The 26,382-nt window shown below is 39.5% G+C and overlaps 1 protein-coding gene across 1 annotated transcript in view; it reads left to right on the forward strand.

The window, feature by feature from the left end:
* LOC126176266 (UDP-glycosyltransferase UGT5-like) overlaps positions 1-26,382 on the forward strand; it is an 80,362-nt gene that overhangs the window by 37,845 nt on the left and 16,135 nt on the right. The window contains exons 6-9 of the mRNA XM_049923414.1: positions 4,546-4,818; positions 6,412-6,535; positions 9,521-9,539; positions 10,740-10,816. Of these exons, the coding sequence (XP_049779371.1) occupies positions 4,546-4,818; positions 6,412-6,535; positions 9,521-9,539; positions 10,740-10,816 (493 nt within the window). The remainder of the gene's footprint in view (positions 1-4,545; positions 4,819-6,411; positions 6,536-9,520; positions 9,540-10,739; positions 10,817-26,382) is intronic.

The following is a 26,382-nucleotide window of genomic DNA, read 5'->3' on the forward strand; positions in this document are numbered from 1 at the left end:
GATTTTCTCTGCCTCGTGATGGCTGGGTGTTGTGTGCTGTCCTTAGGTTAGTTAGGTTTAAGTAGTTCTAAGTTCTAGGGGACTGGTGACCATAGATGTTAAGTCCCATAGTGCTGAGAGCCATTTTAGCCAACTAAAAGGGTAGTGTGAACACTGCGTTGTCCCATTAGGTTTAAGAGATGAAACAGTGGTGCCGGTAAATATATACAGCCTCGCCGATGTACGAATGGCACTCGTGCCACACTTTTTCAGATAAAGCATCAAACTGTATAAAAAAAAAATGGCTCTGAGCACTATGGGACTCAACATCTTAGGTCATAAGTCCCCTAGAACTTAGAACTACTTAAACCTAACTAACCTAAGGACATCACACACACCCATGCCCGAGGCAGGATTCGAACCTGCGACCGTAGCAGTCCCGCGGTTCCGGACTGCAGCGCCAGAACCGCACGGCCACCGCGGCCGGCTCAAACTGTATCCAATTTACTCCTCCAGAATGCGGTATCTCGTGTATTTCTTTCTTACCTTTATTTAAAATTTAAGACATAACATGAACTTTTCGCAGACGTAAACAACTAATTTGTTTCGTTCATGACACAAATAAAGTCAGCTTGTTCCTTTAAGTGTCGTCAAAAATAAAAATCAACTGTAGTAAGATCGGGGAACATAGAAGCCAGAACATTGAGCTTGTACGACCAAGCCATTCCCCCGGAAACGTTTCATCTACATAATTAGGCACATTCATTCTTAAGAGCGGCAGCGCGCCACCCTGCTGAACGTTTTCTAATGTGCCAGGCAAGATGTTGCAAAGAAAAGAACGTTACAGGGTACAATCGACTTGTCCGGCAATAGGTAAGAGCGCAAAGCAGTCCTCCTGTCATACCAGTCCATAAGTATATGCCAAAGCGTACCTGAAAGCCTCATTCACGGGAGACGTGTGGGTTGTGTTCCGACCAATAACGGTTGTTGGAGGTTGGAAATCCTTCACGAGTGAAGATAGATTCGTCAGTCCCTATCACATTATTTATAAAATGTTCGTTATCCTTCACTTGGTACAAAAGCCATTGACAAATCTGTACTCGTCGTACGCGATCTTCTGGCTATTGGTGTTGGGTTGACGTTTAATGATATGGATGCAGTTCTTCATCGTGCTACGCTTCAACAACCAGTCTTTAAAAGTTTGGAACCGCGTAACAGTATCACGGCTAGTTTGCCGAGTTGACTTCTGAGCGGTTTCAAGAATCAAGTACTCGTACGTCTAGACCTTGGACGACCTCTCTCCATTTCTTATGGACGAATATTATGGGTTTCCCGAAGGGGTTGCATCAGGTGACGAAAGACATTTCATTGGGCTGGCACATTTGAGGGTGCCTTGCAGCATATGCATGAGCAGCAGCAGCTTGGTTATCGGATGCCCAGCACCAAAAGCGTATATTGACGTGTTCATCATTTGTGTACTCCATCGGGAAGCTGCTCTACATGAACTTGACAGGACCAGTTATGGTTGTGCACTGCGCTGTAAGTAGATACATACATGCACTTTAACGGAACCAACAGTGATATGATAAGCTACTGTCATGCAACAAAATAGTGTCCTGCTTATAAAGGGCAAGAACTAGGGAAGGGACATCTAAAAAATAAAAAAAGGTAGCTGACTAGTACTCGAACCATACCCCTGCGGTGGACAAAGCTTCACTGTCCCAGCAGTCTACTTATTGAACTATGACGTCTGACGTGGTAGTGTGGGACTATACGCGTTCCTCTGTACATTCTAGTGCGCTGTATGATGTGACGGTGTTCCCAGCTCCTCGTTTTCATACAAGTTTTTTCAAAATTCACCCTACGTGATTTTGATATATAAACTATTGACTTATATTTGGAAGACGAATCGCATGCCGACTGCCAAGTCTGGACTCATGTCCATTACACCTTATGGATGTGAGTGCAGCACTTCTATCGGTGACTGAGGGCAGCGTACGGAACAACATTAACTCAGTATTTACGTCATTTGCAAACTAGTAATTATAACTATTACATGTCATATGATTTTAGGTTGGGTAGTACCTCCTAGTACATATGGAAAGAGTGCTTATTTTCTCCTGGGCAGCATGTCAGATGTTGAAGTGTGGACGGATGGACAAAAAACATCTACAGAAAGCGTCTACAGAGAGGCACAGTCCAATTAGGGCTAAGTTACGACCACGTGTAAAACATGACGTAGTAAATTATGTAGACTTTCGAGGGAAAGGTGTTCAATGCAGAGAAAAAAAACCAAAACACTGACGTGTATACATATTAAAATATCAGCATTTATACCAATTACATCGTATATATGTAATGGCTACAGGTGTAATTCAGGGAAAAACCACCTCGTGATGCTTTGAAGATTTGGAAATTAGATTTACATTTACATTTGGTATGGGACGTCTTATTAGCTCCAAAACATTAGTTTAATTAGAAGAGGAAGGGAACTGGCTCTGGTCTTTTTGAGAAACAATCTCAACATACGAGTGCGTTTCTTAAGAGGAAATCAGAGAGAAACTGAATCAGTTATGTGTGTATTGAGTGTGTGGTAATTAAGAAAGAAAACAGATACAGATCCAAAGATACGGTAATAGAAGAGAAAAACTATCTACTAAAGATGAGTCGAGAAATGAGCCGTATTCGAGGCAGTTGCAAATGTGCAGCTGACAGCTGCCACTGAAATCCGCATGAAGCATTGTCTTAGCCAGGACAAATGTATCTGAAACGTTCACTATTTGAGTAAGTCCCAACTAATTGTGTGTAAATTTTATACGTCGTCCTTGTTTGGGAAATGTGATATACACCATGATGTGATCTGACATCTTGCCTCTGGCGTAATAGAATGTCTAATGCGAAAATCTTGTCCAAGATGTGTAAGTCGAGCAGGGACCCTACCATGGTCTCTCAGAGCACGTGACCTCCCGATCATTCTGGCCACATTCATTTCAAATATTACTTGCAGACTACTTCTACTGATAAGGTAGTAGAACTGCAGCAGACAACTGAACATTCTCTGGAAGTGTAAGTCGCTATAGAGGTGGAGTTAACATGCGGCAAACTTCCTTTAGCAAGTATAAGTGTAAATCGTAGTATGTAATGTGTTTAAATGTATTGCATATCACGTTGAGATAGGTCAGAAGAAGATGATAATCAGTAAATAAACTACTATCCAAAAAAGTTAAAAATGTTGACAAAAGTTACCACTGTTGGCAGAGCTATTATTGGTATTTTCTTTGTCGCTGTAAGATACTAATATACAATCTATGCTTATTTTAGTTAATAGAAAGTGTATGTAATACAAATACGATTCGAAAATCGTCTAACCACTGAAAATTTTGAGCAATGCACTAAGGAAGTAATTGGTCTTCTGCTGCAAGGCACATTACTCACAAAAGTCATATGAACAAATCATCTATGTCCAATTGATCCACCTCATGAACTGAGGTATGATTACCAAAATGCATAGTAGGAAGATCAGTTCTTGTGGCTGAATATAACAATAAGCAATTTAATATTATTTAATTTTGTGTAACTCATGATGTTATATGGGGTAATGAGATGGAAGTATTTCATCATGGAAAAAATCACTACATAATACACAGAGGACTCACACGAAAATTAAAAAAGCCAGGATGATGGAGATAAGAAAACATGAAATATTTACAATGGCGTACAGATTGAATAAATCATTACAATGCAAAGCTGTAAACTGTACAGCATAAATAGAATGCTGCAAAAGGAAGTCTTACGACTTTGATTTGAAAGCCTGGGTTTCTAGAGGACTCTTGGAAGTATGCTATGTATGGAACTCGCATAGTAATATATTGCATTCTGTGCAATGGTTAAAGAAGAGTTATCTAAATGTCAGTCGTTATTACTTTTTAGTGCTCAACGAATTACTATGCCACTTCCTTCTGATGGAGTACGTAATTATTTATAATAAAAGCCACAAGGGTTTATATGAGCGTAAATGGCAGAGTTGAACTGTAAAATGCTTCAACAGTGGCCTGAATGAAGACAGCGAACTGTCTCTGCAAATCGTTCTGACTGCGCTTTTTCCGGTCTAAGGACATTTTTTGTGAGTGCACAGATTTACCCCGAAAGTCTCAAATAACACAAACTTTTGTGTCTCAGTGTCTGAGGCAGTGTTAATTATTCTTAAAGTAAGTTTAACAATAGTCATCTTCTGCTCGATATCCTGAAAGTAATAGTTCTCAGAAATCTACTTGCCTGCGCTTAACTGTGGCTACACACAGATAACTCTTAAAAACTCCAAATTTTTCTGGTCTTATCCGTTTCTACTCTCCCTGTGAACCGTTCTACTAAAGAAATTTCAGTTATCATTGAGTTCAGATCATGTTTTGTGTAATCAGTTTGTTACTGATGTAGGCAGACAACATTTGCTGGAAAGCACATATAATGTCGTAGCTAAAAAAATATTTTATACAGCTAAAAGGTTCTGCTTGGCAGAACCACTGCTACGAAAATTTGAACAAATGCAATTCCTTTTCGCTGTTGCAGCTACCAGGAGAACATGAAGCGCTTCTCCGCCATCTACCGGGAGCACCAGAGCACGTCCCTGGAGAGGGCGGTGTGGTGGGTGGAGTACGTGATCCGCCACCAGGGGGCCCCCCACCTGCGCAGCGCTGCCCTCGACCTGCACTGGTGGCAGCTGCTGCTGCTCGACGTCATTGCCTTCATACTGGCTGTGGGAGCCACGGTGGCGCTTGTCCTCTACAAGCTGAGTCGGTGGCTCTTTTCGTGGCTCACTCGACCCAGCAAACTAAAGAAACAGTGAGACTGTTACAGCATAAAAGATGAGACCAAATGTAAAAAACTGGAAAAAGGGGGGCGGTTGTGGGGTCACAGACAGGGAAGACTGTAAAAGAAGTCACAACCAGAACCAACCTGTCCTTCTCCGAGACTAAAATAGAACATTATATCTGGAAATAAAAACCACTTTTACGGAGGACACTGAGGACCAGTTCAACCATCCGTGGATGATCATCCCAATTGCAAAGGGGACGCGGCTTGACGACTCGCGGCACAGCTGAGGGATACAGAACATGTAGCGGAACACCTAAGCAGGACGCAGAACAGTATGTAAAGAACTGTGTCTAGTGCATGTGAAGCAGAATTAACTCGTAAAGCGTTCTTCTGTGGAGATTACCGAAAGGCAGCAAATTATTTGAGGTGATTGGTTGGACATCTTGGATCCAGTTCGGTAGACAACAGTTGGAGCTCCATTTGTGTTAACTATAATGGATCACTTTTCGTGCTACTTAGGAATGACAGCCATTCCGAATCAGTGGTTACTAATTTGTTCATTGGGTACTCCAGAGATGCTGATATGGACTAAGGTACTAAAGTAATTAGGGAGTTTTGTCGTTTGTTTCGAATTAATTACACTCACAATGAGAGTATGGATCTATGACTGTACAGGGTGTTTGTGTTGTGTATTGAACTGGGGACCAAGAAACGATGGAGAGGCTACGTCCCCAACATATCCCTCAGTGGTTCATAATTCCACAAGAAGCTCCAGCAGTCCACTCACCCCACCATCGCCCCACACCGAACCCACCAGGGTTATTGTGGGGTTCGCCCTCAGTTGACCCCCCCCCCCCCTCCCCGCCCAGGAAGGTCTCATACCAGACGAGTGTAGCCCCAAATGTTTGTGAGGTAGAGTAATGATGGTGTACGCGTACTGGTTAGTCTATGGATGGAAAATGCCATCACCATTTGCGATAGCGAAATTGAGAGTAGGGAAAAACAGTGCACCAGTTGTCCATTTTTGCAAAGACTTCATGGACAGTATGGCGCCATGGGCAACAGCTCTGGACGACAGCAGCGACTGGGCGTACAGAATTCCGAGTTCTTTATATATGGGGTAGGAGAATGGGTCATGCTGACGAGCACTTTAACGCCGAAAAGCAAAAATAAAAAAAAAGAATTATTTTCTCGTTATCAAGGTCTGTGTCACGTGATCGAGATGACCCTCCAGTTGAATTGGAAATTAAAATTCCCTACTCGAAAATCAACCGTCTACAAAGACGTATTCGACATTTTCACGACCCATTAGAGGGTTTACCACCCTTACGACATTGCACAAAAATTCGGGAGGGGGTAACAAAGGAAAAGTGGCACAACAATGCAAGCAATTCAGTTCTGCGCAGCCTGGTCCTACCTTGCCACACGCATTGCGATCTAGAGTAGGGCCTAAACAGAGAAAAGAGAGAGAGATCTGACGAGCAGGCACTAAAGGCAGAAATGAATCCTATCTGATAGATCCATATCCAGTAAACTTTGTAACTTCAGGGTAACTTCAACTTATCAGAACAAAGGAGATTCTGTTAGTAACAGACAGTAAGACTCATGCTTTTATGGCAGCAGAATAACTGCGCCGATTCCATATGGACCAGGTTACGATATATATTTTTCCAAACTGTCAGAAGGGAGCGTACATGGGAGCATGCCTACTGGAAGCCCGTACAACTCAGCATATTTTCAGAAAGTAGGACCTCTCTGGGTGTACCCAGTGTATAACGTAGCACTACCTGCTACGAGCAAGGGGAAGAGGACGACTGAAATTACGGATAGCGGCATACTGATTAACAAGGCTCAATGCCAATTTGCCAGATTACGAAATGGACAACGGCTCATAACCTAAAGTATTTTATGTTGAAACAGCGTGATAATCCTTTCAAAATATTACCACACTTAACTCCGACAATCTGTTAGCAGTACAGACTGGACACATTACTATGGAACACTTCTTCCAGCATATTCATCAACACTGCACCAGCACCAGCACCAACTAATGTGAATTCCGTGCTGAAGAACTTTCTTAATCCTAGATATCGCTTGTATGACCTATATCCGTAATCGACGGGAAGCCATCCACTCATACAATCTCCTAGATCAATACTTACCAAGCCAGCGTGTCAACGACAAGGTGACCTATCATTGTGGATGGATCAGTTGTACGCTTTGTGATGCAGGGTACAGGGTAGAGCTCTGCAAGCGCGTGGCCCATCTGTGTAGTCTGCTCGTATATGCGGTGTGTGACAAGAACATGAATACATTTCGCGAACGTTGGCGGAAATCGTTGAATATGACCGATGCTTTCTTCCCTGCCGGACGGAGTGGCCGTGCGGTTCTAGGCGCTACAGTCTGGAGCCGAGCGACCGCCACGGTCGCAGGTTCGAATCCTGCCTCGGGCATGGATGTGTGTGATGTCCTTAGGTTAGTTAGGTTTAATTAGTTCTAAGTTCTAGGCGACTGATGGCCTCAGAAGTTAAGTCGCATAGTGCTCAGAGCCATTTGAACCATTTTTTTTTCTTCCCTGATAACACAAGCAGACGAGTGCTTGGCTGCGGCCAGGCGGATGTGATGAGTTTGCCAACAGCCACACGAGAATTACACGCTTGCACTAACTTTCAAATAGTGTTCGAATTAGAAGTGTATGCATGTGAGATGCGCTTCGCTTTCCACGTGGGCACATTTATTCCAATGACAACTGACGAATAGAGATTAAAAATTATTATTCGTTATTCGTGAATAACAAAATATATATTGTAAATATTGTTCATTTGCCCAAATGAAAACATTTATTCCTCAGACGCGAATAAAAATATTACTAGTAATAGATAAATATGAAAGCCAGTGATATCTACTGCTCCAAGGCTTTGTCATTTACTGAACAAATGTACTTTTCGTTGTTTCTAAATTTGTTTCCAAACAACTATTTTTCTCCAACATTTGATTTGCAAAGAGTTACCATTCTGACACACCAAAGAAAATACTTTCTATACATGTATAGTGCATACTAATGCGTTTTGTCTCCTGAAATCTTTATGTCATGATAGCGATACAATATTTTCAGTCACAGTCGTCTTCAGCAAAATTTGAGAAATCAAAAGTTTTTGTACATATTTGGTACTGATTCCACGTTACATTCCATCTCCCAAAATCATATTCAAAGTAAAACATATCTTTTACGACATTATATGGCCTTTTAACTCATGACATCGCTTCTTCAACATTTATTTCCGTATTATATTGTGCTGCAGTTCGTTATAAGTCTCCATTGGTCATGGACAGCAACGATTTGTTTTTGAATTGTGATTTGGCATTGCAGCAATAGTGTTGTTTGGTTCAAGAAGGTAAAAAAGTCTTCCAGTCCTCTCCTGACACTTTCTCGATAAAAAGTTGACAGTGTGTTGCAGTATTACGAACTCTTGTGTATCAAATCCACTGTTTCTTCTGGAGTTTTCCAGTCTCAAAGCTCTATCTAACTGCATTTACACACGTCATATCGAAAAAATATTCAACGTCCTAAAGGAAAGTTACTCAGAGTGAATCCTGAAACCTTTTTGAATGACTTTAAACATCCAGGAGCCTTCCATACCCATTCTTGGAGATTTCAGATTGAAAGTATGCTGATGTTACTCGTCAGCGGTCACTGAGTTCTCATTTGGTTCACTCATTCTGTAGCACTGCAAACACGACCAAACTGTGTAATTGTATGCAGGAGACACCCGTATCTGATAGTGTTATCAATCTAAAGACGGTAATGAAAATTTAGAGGTTTTTAGCGGCTAAGTACTCATTGTTGGCTACTTACCAAGCGTCCTTGTGCGTGTTAGGAGGGGGAGGGGGAGAATTACTGACTGGTGCAGAAACAACTGAATATGGCCACATCGGTACCGTAAATGTTAAGGCCGTCTGCGTATATGTATTTTTGTGTTTCATTTGTTACACTACAAATCAAGTACATCCATGCTGAACTCGAAGGTTTGTTTGAACACTCCAGTGCTTTACTAGGTATGGCGGTGTGCCCTTGATTTCCTCCCACTTCTGTACTGACAGCCAGTTAGGGGGAGACCTACATTTAGTTATAGGTGAAAGAAGATGTAAATGACAGAAAATCATAAGACCAACCAAGGATCGAACCCAAAACCTTTGGTTTTGTAGTCTGAAACTTAAACCACTGAGCCACCATTAAAGTTTTGTTTACACGATAGAAATTGCACTCAGCCAATGGCAAATCACCAGTTACAGAATTCTGTACAAGAAGTAAAGAAAGAAAATATAGTGGCATTACATTCGTTATTTAAGTTACAAGTAATTTATTGACGAATACCTTTGTTTGAACGATATACTTATTCGTGTAATTATCCAGAAAGAAGTTTATTCGAAAATTCCCATCCCTGCTTACCAGTATATTGTGTACTTCTTTCCTGTATGCGGTAATTGAACTTTATATTATCAATGGTGACGATTCATATTAGTTCATTTGCTCGATATACTCACGAGAGCCTACAGCGCAATTGGACTGAAATTTTTTATTAATTATAAACGAAGTACAAAGCGAAGTACAAAATACTAATCAGTTGAGCATTACTTCATCTGCTTTCAGTCATGCGAATGAAGACTTCCACAGATAAATCAATGACCTTCAGTAACATTCAGTATTCGATTATCACTTTAGGTTTTCTTATACATAATATTACTCAGTCGCTTTAGTAACAAGGAATCTTAGGTACACGGCATTCAATTTTCTCCATAGGAAATATGCAAAATCTACAGTTGAAAATAAAAAAGTAATCTTAAATGTATACAAATGCTTGGCTGAGTAGTGGCGCTTCATTTTGGCAGGGCCACGCAGCCGTTGCCCAGCGCGCGGTGGCTGAGAGCCGCATGGTGCTGAGTGAAACCGCGTGATACTGAGTGTGGAAACAGCCCCCTGCGTGCTTCCGCATGCGCAGGTGAAGCGACTGATGGACAGCGAGCGCTACTCACGTGGATTCGCCAGTGCACTAGTGTAGGCAAGAAAAACAAACTACATATCAAGTGTGAACAGTGGTGTGAAGGAGAGTGAAAAACTATACACACAGTATTCGCATGTGGTTTTAGTATTTCACAGGTTCAGAAGCACACTAGAAATTCTGAGGATCGAATTCTCCAAATAAGGGAGGCAAAGTTTCACATTGGCCTCAGGCAGGCCATCTAAACCAGTCATGGTGTATGCAAGCTATCCATCTACTTGTATAATCCTACTGCTGTGCTCTGCAATAATGCTAGGATAGAATTCTGCAACAAGACGTTCGATCAATAGTGGGGGACTAATTAGGTACATGCTGTAGCCCACGGGTGGGTTTGCCGCAGACCTGCGAGCCAGTTCCACCCTGTGAGAGTGTTTCCGGTCCGACCTGCAGAAGAAATTTTTGGAGACATAGCAAGAACATATTTTGAGGTATAATTTATTGTCAGAGCATGGGGCCAAGCTAAAATAACTTATTCACGCACATTAACGTCACGGATGCTATACCTTCGGAATTATGTCATAGGGGTGCTAATATTGTGTCAATGTCAAATGTACACTGCATTATTATTAGCTGTTAAATCTGTAGAACGTTTTAGTACCTTCGGCTGTCAGGTTTTTGAGCAGCTTCGGACATTTTGTGCAGTGCTAACAGCATACAATTCGTGCCTACCATCTACAATAGTAGAATTATCACACGTCAATATTATTGTTAAAACGTCAATAAAATGACTGTCTGAGGGGGACACTGAGGTATTGTCAATACCGGTAATATTTATGAACAGTATTGATGCCGACCAAAATATTCTAAGTATTGCCACTACGTGTTGTGGGTGTGGGGACGAGTACTATCCGCTGACAATTCGCCATTCTGTTGTTTGCATTTTTCCAGTTTGGCTTCTATGTACTACATCCCATATATGCAAAGTTCAATCGACGTACACTTTTAAACTTTTTAAAATGAACAGAGTAACGATGGTTTAATTTGTTAGGTGTTACAGAAGCAACCCATGCCTAGGCGATCAGTGACATAAAGTATTTTTGGACAATTTTTTTAAAAATGTTTGCTAATTGTGTTTGTGGATAGTAACACACTAAATTTCAAACATTCGAATGAGGTGCTTGTGCCTAAAAACCGCGAACGTACTCCTAATTCCTTGTAGACTGGGATTGCCTATCAGCTTGTCGTATTTTGTTTTTCCGTTCTTTCTCGTAGTGAACATTAGCAAGTAATTTTTGTCGCTAGTGGGTGTATTAGGACACTACAACTGTTGAAACTGGAAAATTATTGTTTTACGTGACGTGAACATCGTTTCTTTACTAACGGCGTTTCAGAATTTTGCAATGGAAGTCTTAAGACAGCTATTGCAAAACGTAATAAGTAAGGAAACAATGTTCACAACCTGTGAATAAATGTAACCGTCTGAAGATGTGTTTTATATAAAACGAGTGTATTCTCTAAACGCTGTTTTGGGACATGGTTTGTTCGCGAGGCACGTCGGGAAAGGGATGCGATTTGTATCGGCGCATTACCCGATAAACATTAATGTCACAGACGCTATAGTTTTGGTTTTATGCCCTATGAGCGGTGCTGTCGTGTCACAGGATGAGAAGGGTCACGAGCTCAATTATGTGAATCCGAAGAAAGGTTCAACGAAGGTTGGCCATACCTCCTTAGCCCAACACAGCGTTTCCTCAGTCAACGACATGAGAGTGGGTTGTCTTTTGCCATAACAGACTCGGCCGTCAGATATCTCGGATGGTCCTAAACTTCGAAATGGATCTGCCGAGTCGTCGCTGGCAGCCAGCTAGCCCCTGTTCTGTTGCTACAAGATACTGCTGCCTCAGCGTGCCCACCCGCCGTCCACCAGCCATGGCCAGTTCCTGGCCAGCATTCGTCGATCTCTTGTTTGAAATTCCAATTAATAAAAAATGTTGTTTCTGAGAAAGCATTCTCAATTCTGTACTCTCCGTGCTACCAGACAGTCGCATGCCTTAGCTCCGCTCACACACCACTTTGGAGACAGGAGTGGCCTCTCAGAAAAATTGGTTTCAGTATAGCAGTCGTAGCAAACGTGACACCGCTAAAAGAGTAACTTACTTTTTGGTCTTCTGAGGAGAGAAGATCATACTTCACTGAGAAATTTCAGCATACTACGTTACAGATAGATCAGCATATATCGTGAGTATATGGCGTAGTTTCAGGGTCCTTAACATTGATGGATTCTATTTTTTAGAAAAAGTATCCGTTTTAACTATTACCTTAATTTATGCCAACTGTATGCTTAGCCACAATTAGCTGACAACAAACCAGCAGTCGTTACCCAAGAAGATCTAGCACCATCACCCTCGTCAAAGGCTGCTATAAGTGATGCACCAGGCATTCCCAGAATTTGAAGTGGCAGAGAGTACTCCATTCTCAGGCCTCCTTGCCCATTCAACGTTAGGCCTTTTAGACTTCCTCCTATATTTATCAAAGATAAAATTTTCTAAATACCTGCAAACGACATTACTGATTGATATCGCTTATAACTTCACGACAGCTGAGGCTCCCATATGAGTGTAAAAATTAGATTTTGTGAATGCCATTAAAGGAGAAAATATGTACATATATTAAGGAACGACGTTCTGCTGCCATAATACAAAGAAATATTAATGTATCGCACTACAGAAATAAATCAGGAAGAAAAAACAAATCAGGAAGAAAAAGCAGTGAATAGATTATGTTTATATTTTCTATTGGATTATACCGTACAAAACACTTTTTGTTAAGGGGACCACACCCTGCCTATCTAACCCATATTAACTTAGGCAAGTATTTGACCCATATCTGAAAAAAACTATTTGATGCAGGACCTTAATATTTTTACTGTATGTTACATGATGCTAATAGAGTCAACTGTACTAAAATCTACTTGACCCATTTTATATTTTTAAGAAATACTTTTTTAAATTTATTAACAAAAATATTAAGTTTATTCTGCAGAAAATATTTTTTTGTGAACTTCCTAATGGGGGAATATTAATGAATGAAATACCAGAGTATCTGTGATATTTTATGATATAATGGGGCGGGAAATTGACTTTAAAGAAAAAAGTTTTGAAATTTGTTACTTCCAGTTAATGATGGCCCTTCTTTGGCCTCTAGCAGGTCTTCCAGCTTCTTTTTCACCTTCCTGCATGTTTGTCTTGCTTTCTTGGCCACATCAGATGCAGACCTGTCTGCATCGGCTATCCTTATTTTATCGCAGTGTTGCAGCTCAGTGATCATCTTTTTACCAGGATTAATTCCCAGCTTTTTCAGTGCCCAACACTTTCCAATATTACCACAATTGAATGTAATAACAGCATCGTGACCTCCTAATTTCATTGTATGCATGCCTACAAATACAGTTTTAGGAAGGTGGTTCCAAATTATGCTGTTGAAACATTCATTTGCGTTCTGTGTCTGCCCATGCAGGCATTTTCTTAGAAGGTCAGGATGAGCCAAGTCTCTGAAAATAGGTTTAATTGCTGTAATAACAACAGCAGGAAGAGAATGCTGGTGAGAATAAGATTCTCCAGTTGCCTGAGCCCTATTGTATTTGCACCACGAATTTTCTCCTGATGGACACAATCCATGACATGGCTTAACATCAGTAGAGGACTTATGGAAGAATATGGCCCAAAAATCTCTCTTAATTGCCTCCAGATTTTCTTTATTTTTCCTAATTGCCAGCCCATAGTATACCTGCAAGTTTTCTATTTCAGTTTTAGTTAACCGACGCTACCCGGTCAACAATTTTCCATCTCATAATTCTTTCCTCTCATGTTGTTGTTGGTGTGGTCTTCAGTCCTGAGACTGGTTTGATGCAGCTCTCCATGCTACTCTATCCTGTGCAAGCTTCTTCATCTCCCAGTACCTACTGCAACCTACATCCTTCTGAATCTGCTTAGTGTATTCATCTCTTGGTCTCCCTCTACGATTTTTACCCTCCACGCTGCCCTCCAATACTAAATTGGTGATCCCTTGATGCCTCAGAACATGTCCTACCAACCGATCCCTTCTTCTGGTCAAGTTGTGCCACAAACTTCTCTTCTCCCCAATCCTATTCAATACTTCCTCATTAGTTATGTGATCTACCCATCTAATCTTCAGCATTCTTCTGTAGCACCACATTTCGAAAGCTTCTATTCTCTTCTTGTCCAAACTAGTTGTCATACATATTTCACTTCCATACATGGCTACACTCCATACGTATACTTTCAGAAACGACTTCCTGACACTTAAATCTATACTCGATGTTAACAAATTTCTCTTCTTCAGAAACGCTTTCCTTGCCATTGCCAGTCTACTTTTTATATCCTCTCTACTTCGACCATCATCAGTTATTTTGCTTCCCAAATAGCAAAACTCCTTTACTACTTTAAGTTTCTCATTTCCTAATCTAATTCTCTCAGCATCACCCGACTTAATCCGACTACATTCCATTATCCTCGTTTTGCTTTTGTTGATGTTCATCTTATATCCTTCTTTCAAGACACTGTCCATTCCGTTCAACTGCTCTTCCAAGTCCTTTGCTGTCTCTGACAGAATTACAATGTCATCGGCGAACCTCAAAGTTTTTATTTCTTCTCCATGGATTTTAATACCTACTCCGAATTTTTCTTTTGTTTCCTTTACTGCTTGCTCCATATACAGATTGAATAACGTCGGGGAGAGGCTGCAACCCTGTCTTACTCCATTCCCAACCACTGCTTCCCTTTCATGTCCCTCGACTCTTATAACTGCCATCTGCTTTCTGTACAAATTGTAAATAGCCTTTCGCTCCCTGCCACCTTTAGAACTTGAAAGAGAGTATTCCAGTCAACATTGTCAAAAGCTTTCTCTAAGTCTACAAATGCTATAAACGTAGGTTTGCCTTTCCTTATTCTTTCTTCTAAGGTGAGTCGTAAGGTCAGTATTGCCTCACGCGTTCCAGTATTTCTACGGAATCCAAACTGATCTTCCTCGAAGTCAGCTTCTACTAGTTTTTCCACTCGTCTGTAAAGAATTCGTGTTAGTATTTTGCAGCTGTGGCTTATTAAACTGATTGTTCGGTAATTTTCACATCTGTCAACACCTGCTTTCTTTGGGATTGGAATTATTATATTCTTCTTGAAGTCTGAGGGTATTTCGCCTGTCTCATACATCTTGCTCACCAGATGGTAGAGTTTTGTCAGGACTGGCTCTCGCAAGGCCGTCAGTAGTTCCAATGGAATGTTGTCTACTCCAGGGGCCTTGTTTCGACTCAGGTCTTTCAGTGCTCTGTCAAACTCTTCACGCAGTATCGTATCTCCCATTTCATCTTCATCTACATCCTCTTCCATTTCCATAATATTGTCCTCAAGTACATCGCCCTTGTATAGACCATCTATATACTCCTTCCACCTTTCTGCTTTCCCTTCTTTGCTTAGAACTGGGTTTCCATCTGAGCTCTTGATGTTCATACAAGTGGTTCTCTTATCTCCAAAGGTCTCTTTAATTTTCCTGTAGGCAGTATCTATCTTACCCCTCGTGAGATAAGCCTCTACATCCTTACATTTGTCCTCTAGCCATCCCTGCTTTGCCATTTTGCACTTCCTGTCGATCTCATTTTTGAGACGTTTGTATTGCTTTTTGCCTGCTTCATTTACTGCATTTTTATACTTTCTTCTTTCATCAATTAAATTCATTATTTCTTCTGTTACCCAAGGATTTCAACTAGCCCTCGTCTTTTTACCTACTTCATCCTCTGATGCCTTCACTACTTCATCCCTCAAAGCTACCCATTCTTCTTCTACTGTATTTCTTTCCCCCATTCCTGTCAATTGTTCCCTTATGCTCTCCCTGAAACTCTCTACAACCTCTGGTTCTTTCAGTTTATCCAGGTCCCATCTCTTTAAATTCCCACCTCTTTGCAGTTTCTTCAGTTTTAATCTACAGGTCATAACCAATAGATTGCGGTCAGAGTCCACATCTGCACCTGGAAATGTCTTACAATTTAAAACCTGGTTCCTAAATCTCTGTCTTACCATTATATAATCTATCTGATGCCTTTTAGTATCTCCAGGGTTCTTCCACGTATACAACCTTCTGTCATGATTCTTAAACCAAGTGTTAGCTATGATTAAGTTGTGCTCTGCGCAAAATTCTACCAGGCGGCTTCCTCTTTCATTTCGTAGCCCCAATCCATATTCACCTACTATGTTTCCTTCTCTCCCTTTTCCTACTACCGAATTCCAGTCACACATGACTATTAAATATTCGTCACCCTTCACTATCTGAATAATTTCTTTTATTTCATCATACATTTCTTCAATTTCTTCGTCATCTGCAGAGCTAGTTGGCATGTAAACTTGTACTACTGTAGTAGGTGTTGGCTTCGTATCTATCTTGGCCACAATAATGCGTTCACTATGCTGTTTGTAGTAGCTTACCCGCATTCCTATTTTCCTATTCATTATTAAACCTACTCCTGCATTACCGCTATTTGATTTTGTGTTTATAGCCCTGTAGTCACCTGACCAGAAGTCTAGTTCCTCCTGCCACCGAACTTCACTAATTCCCACTATATCTAACTTTAGCCTATCCATTTCCCTTTTTAAATTTTCTAACCTACCTGCCCGATTAAGTGATCTGACATTCCACTCATATGAACAAATTTTTCTCAGCCTTGTTCCGAAACGTTTCTGAACATGGCCTACACATTCTATTTTGCTGATAATGGCATCTCCATATGGCTTAGAGTTCACCAGATTGTTGTATGCCTTACTGTCACCGTCGCCCAAATATCTGGTGTACTGTACGCCTCTTGTTTCTATGGAGCGATGAAATATTTGTTGTGCTCCATGAACTTCCATACCACAACTTGTTCCTCTAAAATTAGCCACACAGTTGTGTTCTTTATGTTCACTGACTTACAGCATTTGCTATATTTAGACATTATCTCCACAACTAACACTTTACCGGTGTCTACACTCGTGGCAGTCACTACTCCATTCAGAGAAGTATGTCCTCTTTTCTGACAACTTCCAGCAAGTGCAACTGTAGTATCCGAACATCCATCATTGACATCCACTGCTTCCCTAGCAGCCAGTTTCATGTTTTCCACAATGACCTCACATACAGGTTTCTCTAATATCGCAGTCAGTTTTTAAAATTTATTTGGTGGTTGATGTAAGTTCATCACTGAACAAAATGTTCTTCCTGCAGCCATGCCCTTGCCAATGAAACGTAAGGCATAAACTAATCTAGTATAGATTTCATAAGGGCCACTTGCATCTGGTTTTGAAGAACTCATAAATGAAATCACAGCTGAGCATTTAGTGCAAATTAAATCCAAAGCAATTGCTAGACTTTTCTCCCAGTGACACTCTCACAAATTTTCACACTCTGTGACTCACCACACTGTCTGCATTGTACAAATTTAGAAATTACATTTGATAATATTATCAAATTTCTAATAATGTTACTGCACCCCTTCTCACTTACAGTGAATTAGTTGTAACTCTCTTGAAACGGCGAGAGCTTCTTTGATGATGCACTTGTTGAAGAATTACAATTAGAAACATTTGCCAAGCGACATAACCTCTTGTACAGAAAGCTTTCTGAACTTGTTTCCTCTAAATTGTCCTTTCTTGAAAATGCCTTTACGTTTCGTCATATTCAATAAACGCAACAAAACACATGTAAACAAACACTTCAAACATAAGTATAACTACTCTCAATCACACTTGAACAAAACTAACAACGTGTTTGAAAGTGTGTTGCCGGCCGTTGTGACCGAGCGGTTCTAGGCGCTTCAGTCTGGAATTGCGCGCCCGCTACGGCCGCAGGTTCGAATCCTGCGTCGGGCATGGATGTGTGTAATGTCCTTAGGTTAGTTAGGTTTAAGTAGTTCTAAGGTCTAGGGGACTGATGACCTAAGATGTTGAGCCCCATAGTACTCAGAGCCATTTCTTTGAAAGCCTGTTGTTTACAAACAGCAGAAACACAAGAATACCGAACGTTGCATTTCAAGGATAGCCAACACACTCAGGAGTAAAAAAAAAGTCCCTAACGTGCAATGTAGGGGATATATAGATATAAAATATATGCAGGGAAGTGGGTACAGAAAAGTGGGCGTGGCACATAAACACATGTGGTAGCAAAATGCTCTTTAAATGCTCGAAAAACTTTTTTTCAGCAAAATCCTTTTCAGAGTACTTAAATAAAACCTTAATCTATCGAAATATGATGAAAACCGAAAACCGATTTTTTTCGACCTGAACCACGGTGTGGTCTCCTTAAATGCATTGTCAGATTATAGTGGACTTGTTTTCCCAACTAACATACTACATTTCCATACTTCTTTCAGGCTCCCACTGCAAACTACTCTGAAATAGACATTTCATTGAGTAGTAAAGCCTTCAGAGAAAGGATTGATTTCAAATGAATTTACTGATCCAACGTCTCCTACGGCGATCCTAAAATTTATTTTTGATGTGGCGGAAATTGGGTGCGACATTCAGTTTGGTTTGGAGCCAATGAAAGAAGTTATGAAGTAAGTTCAACGCAAGTTTTTTAATATAACAAGTAAAACGTGTTATAGGTGTTGCTAAATGAAGTGTTTTGAACATTAAATATCAGCGAAATTCTCCTTTAGATGTCGGCATGTACCAGATGTTGTTCAGTTGTATGCCCTTTCAAAGTTTTATTAGTTCAAAATGACAGCAGTTATGTCTTACATCAGGCTGGTATCTATCACACACCATAGAATTTGTCATGGTGCCAAAGTAACAGAACCAATAACATTTCAGTAGGAATTCTGCAGCGACTCTGAAGTAAGCACCGAGTTCAGGCAGTCTCCATTTCGTGGCACTCCAGTCGTTTGCAGCTACACCAAGCTCAACAGGTCTGTGTTTGGCAGTACTCCATTTGCGGAATCGAAGAGGAACTTGATGTAAAATTAAATAAGGCAAGGTGGCGCTGGTGGAAATTTCAAGATGGTTTTAATGTAAAAACAAATTTTAAAAGATCCCAAAAATTCAGTAATCTAATGTTATGGAATGATCCCAGTTCATACTTGTAACTCTGCCCTCACAACCTATCCTGTATCCAACTACTTACAGTGCATGAAAGGCATGAAAATGAAACAGTCAATCATACCAGTGCTTTCCTGTCATTAAAATGAAATATTCAGTCAAAATGTGTCTCACAGCAGTCAATTTGGGAAAGCTCAAAGGTATCTATGTAAGATTTGCACATGTTCAATAGTAATTATCCAAAGAATTAGATATAATATGCAATTTGCACATGTAACGTACGTTGGAAAACACACACACACACACACACACACACACATATATTATGTTTATTCAGGGTGTTTCACTGATAACTCCATATTTAAAATATGTAAAGTGTGTTGACAGTGGGGTTTCTTCTGAGGCTATGTTACTGGTGGTCCATAGAACTAACTGACATCACCTGATGATTTTACAAGTTTTTCTATATTGCTTCATCTTAACAAGCACCATTCAAGCTGAAGATAATATACTGTGTTCTACAATAGAAAAATGTAATAATTAATAGTGACTGGCGATTATTGCTTTTTATTACAAGTGATTTAGCCTTACTCAAGATTAAGTACATAAACAAATTTCGAGAAAGGCTACACTAAGTGCCAGTTAGAACTATTATGCCAAGTCTCACTAAAGGATTTAAAGTATTTCACAAACTATCAAATTATACCAAACATCTAATCGAAATGGTTTAAAATACATGTAAAAGCACTAAATATAGTCATAGACAAAGGAACTGACCAAGCACCATTGTAGGATGGGAAGAATGTGTTGTAGCGGGATTTTTATTGCAATGTATCACTTAAACTGCACATTTTCATAATACATAAGGAGATCTTCAAAATACGAAATGTTTGTACACAAAACTATATGAACAAAGGTATTGGTAGGAGGCAACTGAGATGAAATATAATCGAAGTCAACGATGGGAAAATCTAGATATGAAAGGTCGCTATCTCGAAAATGCTATCGTTTCATCGAAATAAAATTATCTATTGAAGCAGGAAATGATTTCAAGTGCAAATATAGACACAAGGAAAGTCAAAGAGGATGACTCCATCAAAATGTAGTGACTGATAGAGCACCCAGGAGTGCGCATGTACCCTACACTGTAACATCAGGTGTTTCCAAAAGTGTCATGAAAAGATGGACATATTACGTTTGCTACTTGCACATTTGGTGAAAGAGTGTAGTATGTATGACAAATGTTGAAAATTAACAATGATTTTCTTCCATTAGTGTATTTGTATATCCATAAATTTGTATATCCATAAAACCATTTTCAATAGATCTTGTATTAGCTTCCTACCTCCAAGTGGAAAAAGAACAGGTCAAGCTTACAAATTACTTTAAGCACAGTATGTGGCACCTTCACGTGGCTTGTAAACATAGCTACATATGGAACACTTTGTTTCAATTCTCCTGTTACATGATGATATATAGGACAGTTTTTTAAAATTTTGCTGTAACATGGTCATGTATGGAAGGATGAAGTGTTATGTAATGCCCAATATGGTATTATTTAGTAGTTGGTAAGAGAAAGAAAAGAAAAAACGCTCATAAACGTTTTAGAAAGAATTGGAATCACAGTTTCTATCGGTAGGTGTTACATACTTCATCCAAGCTTTGTTTTGCACATAATGTGAAGTCTTCATAGATCAAAGGTAATAAAAAGAAATATTAACTTTTCAATAACATTGATATATTTTCCTAGTGTAAAATTAGGTACATTGTCTTCTTCCCCCATAAACTGACAATTGGTGAGGTGAAGCATTAGCGGAAATTTTTAAAAAGCATGAAGTAATGAAAGTTCATTCTATGCACTACCAATAACATGCAGGTAGCCTCAAGTAGATGTATTATTGAAATGTCCATCTCTTTACGTTCTTGGACAAGAAACTGTCACTGTGGCATATAATTTGAGTCACGTTTTAGACATCTAGTGAAATATGATGACAGTGCTGTGACACTGTGACACTTGACTCTTCCAATAGGTGGCACTCATAAAATAGTAATTCTGGCTGCTATGAGTTAGTGTACTTCCCTGCCTACTGTAGAGTTTTGGCCAACATGTGTTTTGTACAGTTATCAGTTTTGTCACTTCGTTTTTGTGCAAATCTCTTTTTAAGCCTACAATTAGAGATCAACTATTACTCTTTCAATAACATGATTGTTTTATGAATAATAGCTGACTATACTGCTATGTAAATTATTGATATTTTGTGTCATTTATGGTGAGTCCATTTTGGCATACTGCCATCATCAGGTGCTCTGTAACTTCATAAGTAAGTGATGGTTTTAATATAATGGTCTGTAACTATGATCTGAAAAGCTATAAATATATAATGGTCTATAACTATGTTCTGAAAAGCTGTAATGCACCTATAAGCCTTTTTACCTTACATGTTATATCGTTACTGTCATGTCCTGTCTTTTTCAGAATTATTACTTTCTCCTAGGTGTACATTGGAGATGTATATTGGAATTTAGTTGGTTTCCATGTATGCAACTTTTCTGGCAACTTGGATGACAGTGGATAAGCGGTATTACATGGTTACCATTACAAATAAGTGATGAGTGAAATTCGGTTGTTTTTTATTATTTTTATAGGTTTGGTTCTATTTATCGTTTTGCCTAGAGTTTGTTTTAGTTTTGAGATTTTTATTTTACATTTTTAGTTTTTTATATTATTAATTTTTAAATTGTAAAACAATTTAAAAATGTCAAATAAAGAAATTAAAAATATTAAAAAAATTAAAAAAGTAAAATAAAAATATTTGATGAAACTAAAAAATTCTACAGGGTAAGATAACTGGAACCATACCTATAAAAATAATAAAAAAACGAATTTCACAATCATGTATTTATAATGGTTACTGTGTAAACATGTAATATCGCTGATCCATTGACATCCAAGCTGTCACAAAAGTAGTATACATGGGAACCAACTAAATTCCGATATAAATCTCCATTGTACATCTAGGAGAAAGTAATAATTCCGAAAAAGACAGGATGTGACAGCAACAATGTTACATGTAAGGTAAAAACACCCAATGACGCAAAACAGCTTTTCAAACCATAGTTACAGGAAATTATATTAAGACCATCGCTTACTTATGTATTTACACTGCACCTGATGTTGGCAATACGCCGAAATGGGCTCATCTTCAATGATTTAAAAAATAAACAATTGATATAGCAGTGTAGTTGGCTATTATTCATAACAATAACGTCATTAAAAGACAATTTTTCACTGTGGGCCCAAAACACAAAAGCAGATATTACTCACTGCGCACTTCATGTGTTTTGAGCTGTTATAGAACAATTTATGCATGGGAATATCGCTGGGACTTTTTCATTTCAGCATCCAAAGGTATATTTTTGGCATTAGTTTCGACAGAACCCATTTTTTGATGTGTGAATAAAGAATTGTGCCTTAAACCAACTATGTTACAAAAATTACAGTATGATCATACACAAGCGTTATGTAACCTGTAAGTTAATAACATGAACATTGTGTGTTACGTGTTTCAATTTTTTCTGATTGGCACCGATTTATTTTTTTAACATGCAAATATCTTTGAACTTGGCACCATTTCCCACAATGCAGGTGAGTCTTATATGTGATTTTCTTAATTACTGCTAGTCATTCATATTTAACATGGCACCTACATACTGGCTGCTTGTTTTCTATGTATGTTTTGAATTTGCCCCAATATGACATCTTTGTAAAAGGGGTGTAGCTTGTGACATCTTTGACAAGAGGTGATGAGGTCCTTGATAAGTGGACACAGCTAGTCATGTTATGAGCAGCGCTTTGACCTGCCCACTTGACAAAAGTAAACTAAGTGTGCCAACACATACATAGCCCTTCTACTGTTGTTCAATGGAAAACGAAAGGATGAATGTTGAGAATTGCTAGGAAAAGCTAGAACACAAATGAATGGAGAAGAAAACCTTATTCCAACTGCGATAAAAGAAAAATGGATGTAAATGGGATCTGTAGCTGTGCAAGTAGATGAAAGGATAAAGGATTGAGTTTCGAAATTTTAAAATATGTAAGGTGGAGGCATATAACTAGAGACAATAATGCACTGGAAAGCGTAGAGGATGCTTTTATCCAGAAGAGGATATCAAACAAATAATGTTCGCTATGCATGGGGGTTATTCGAAAAGTGATGTCCAATCGGAAGCGAAATGGAAATCAAAGTGAAAATCAAAAATGTTTCTTTTGCAAAATTTGGCTGCATCTTCCAGCTGCTTCTCCACATAATCGCTGGTCCGACTTACGTTTTTGCCTTATCACCGTGTCAAGTTGCCTGTACCCTTGTCATAGAAGGCAGAAATCAGCGCTTTTGCCGCTTCTCTACGTTAATCAACAGTTCGTTGTCTTTGCCAAAATGTTGTCTTCATAGCCAGCGGTTCATGCGAGCAGAGATGAACATCGGAGGGAGCGAAGTCCGGGCTACATCGTGGGTGATCAAACACTTCTCATCGAAAACTCTGCTGAGCCATACTCAGTGCCCCTGCAGTGTGCGGCGGCGAATTGTGAAGAAGGGAGTGAGTGACAATTACATTATAAGCATCTGCGTGAAATCAGGCGAAACCTCTCAGCAGGCACCCATACTTGGCGGAAGACACTATCGTTCCAGACATTTTTACGTGCTCCCTGTTTGTTCACTACTGAAAATAGCGACGTGACGCAATCGGCGGGCATACTAGACACACTGACCAACACATATGTGCAAAGTTTAATAGAATTTTAACGGCCATTTCCATTTCGCGACCCGCTGGACCTTACTTTCCGAATGACCTTCGTGTGTAGCTTTAACATGCAATCAGAAAAATATCGGCATCTGTATACAGCACACATCAAATCTAATATCTTCATTGCACAGTAGTTCTACGTCCTTCAAATGCATGGTGTCGTATGTAACACCATGATTGTTGTGGTGTCACCGACAGACACCACACTTGCTAGGTGGTACCTTTAAATCGGCCGCGGTCCATTAGTACATGTCGGACCCGCGTGTCGCCACTGTCAGTAATTGCAGACCGAGCTCCACCACACGGCAGGTCTAGAGAGACGTACTAGGACTCGCCCCAGTTGTACGACAACTTTGCTAGCGACTACACTGACGAAGCCTTTCTCTCATTTGCCGAGAGATAGTTAGAATAGCCTTCAGCTAAGTCCATGGCTACGACCTAACAAGGCGCCATTAACCATATCTAGAGAGAGTCTCACTTGTATCATCAAGAATGCTGTATACAAATGATGGATTAAAGTTAAGTATTCCAGCAGCTACGTACTTTTCTTTATAGCATTCATTACGTATCCTGTTCCAGACCTCACGCCAGTCTGCGTTAGATTATAGCGTGCATTTCGGCCTCCTCTTGCCCCACAGTGTTGGCTCTTCTGCCAACACAACAATTGTTACTGTATTTAATTTATTAATTAACTTAATTTCGTACTAGAGATTTTCGAATGTAGCAAGACATCAATCATTCGTATTATTGTTTACTTGAAACATATTGCTGATTCGTAGAACCAAAAGGATTCAGGTAGCGAAAAACAGTGTAATCAGCTTTCTGTTGAAGGTATAAGCATCGAAAAGTATTCCTCATGCTGAATATTGCGTTATGAGTACACTACAAATGATTCCAGTCATCTGGAACAATAAAATTTTACTTCCGTTAGTTTTTATCATGTGTGGGAGCGATGTTCCTTTTTAATAATTATGTCTCGTGGCACTTATTCTTTTTACATACTTGTGTCGAATGATTTCTTCGCTGAACACGTCCTCTTGGGAAGTCGTGATAATTATGTTTTGCCTTGCAGAGCGGAGCAAACGTATGATGCATTCATCGTAGAGAAACTCGGCAGCTCCTGTTATTACGGCTTAGCACACAAAATGGGATCTCCACCATTAATTGGATACACTTCTCTCGGAGCTACTTCACTTATTCGGAAGACCTTCGGCGTTCCCATTAATCCTTCCTACATCCCCGACTACAATCTCGGCTACACGGACCACATGACCTTCTGGCAGAGACTGTATAACGCTTACATTTTACTGCGGTCGCTGGCTGTTGGAGAGAGAGCTTTTTATGGAAGACACGAAGAGGAAATGAGGAAGTATTCCGGTCCGAACCCACCTACGTTGAGGGAGATGGATTACAATTTCAGCCTGATGTTGGTCAACAATCACTTCAGCCTGAGCTACCCTGTGCCAAACACGCCAAATATCGTTGAATTAACTGGAATCCACATCCAGAAGGAGGGAAACCACTGCCAAAGGTATTGACAATTGTTGAATAGAAACTGTGAGGCGTGGCTCTTCTGATTTAGGTGTTTAAGTAGGAAATAGCTGAGAGCCGTAAAACAGTGTGCTAAGGAAATGTTAACGACTTATTGAGAAAATATTACACACTTATTTACTTTCTGCTACTTAATTTATTACAATAATGACTATATAACAATGCTTAAGTTAGCCACATGTCTGCTAAGGCCCATACTTAGGCATCAAAAAGAAGAGAGTGGGAGAGCGTGTAACACCTAATAATTCCATCCATTTGTGTACCAGGGTTGGGGGTTGCTTCACATTCGTCATCCATAAACACATTCCGCACAGCAAATGTGCAATCATCAATCCAGTGAATGCTTTGATATGTTTTCCATTTCTGTTTATGGCTTTCCATCTCTTCATTACTGCACAATTTTCACACGCTACTTCCTTGAAATGTTATATACTTCTACATCGTCTTCAAATGCTGGTACGCGACGTATCATCTTGAAATGGCTGTCCTACGCTCACTAAAAAGCAGTACTCAATTTTTACAGTAATTTTTTTATATATGTTGTGTTAATATGGAAAAAAGTTTTGAACGAAAAGAACTGTGACTGTTCAAAACGTATGACTCATACACTTATTGTGGTATTGTTCGATTTTTTTTTCTTTTGAAGTTTCTCGAGTAGATGTAGAGCTATATGACTGAAACACCATGCGGAATTACTTTTCATTTTATTTTATTCCTTGAATAGCTTCAGGAAAAAATCATAAGCTCAAATAAGGACATAGGGATTGATGTGCTTATTTACACATGAGAAAAAATTCACATTGTGTGCAGATGGAAATGAGGCTGCACAGTGCACGGACAAATACATGTGGAACCAGATATATAATCACAGAAACTGTAGTATAATTTGTATACTGTAAGTGGCCCAGATAAGGAAAAAAATTAATTAGTACGTTAATTTTTAAGAAATGTTATCATAGAATAACAAGTTCTGCATAATGAAGAATAAAAATTACATATTAATGTTCAGTGTCACTGCAAAAGTGAGCTTACTAAATATGTGCCGTTTAATACCACTCTTATGATATTAAATTAAATTGTTAGATAGTACTTACGACATGAAACGGTGACTCCTATGAATACTAGTCATGATTTTCACATTTAGTAGATGACATTAC

This window comes from Schistocerca cancellata, chromosome 3 (genome assembly GCF_023864275.1).
Source record: "Schistocerca cancellata isolate TAMUIC-IGC-003103 chromosome 3, iqSchCanc2.1, whole genome shotgun sequence".
NCBI lineage: Eukaryota > Metazoa > Arthropoda > Insecta > Orthoptera > Acrididae > Schistocerca > Schistocerca cancellata.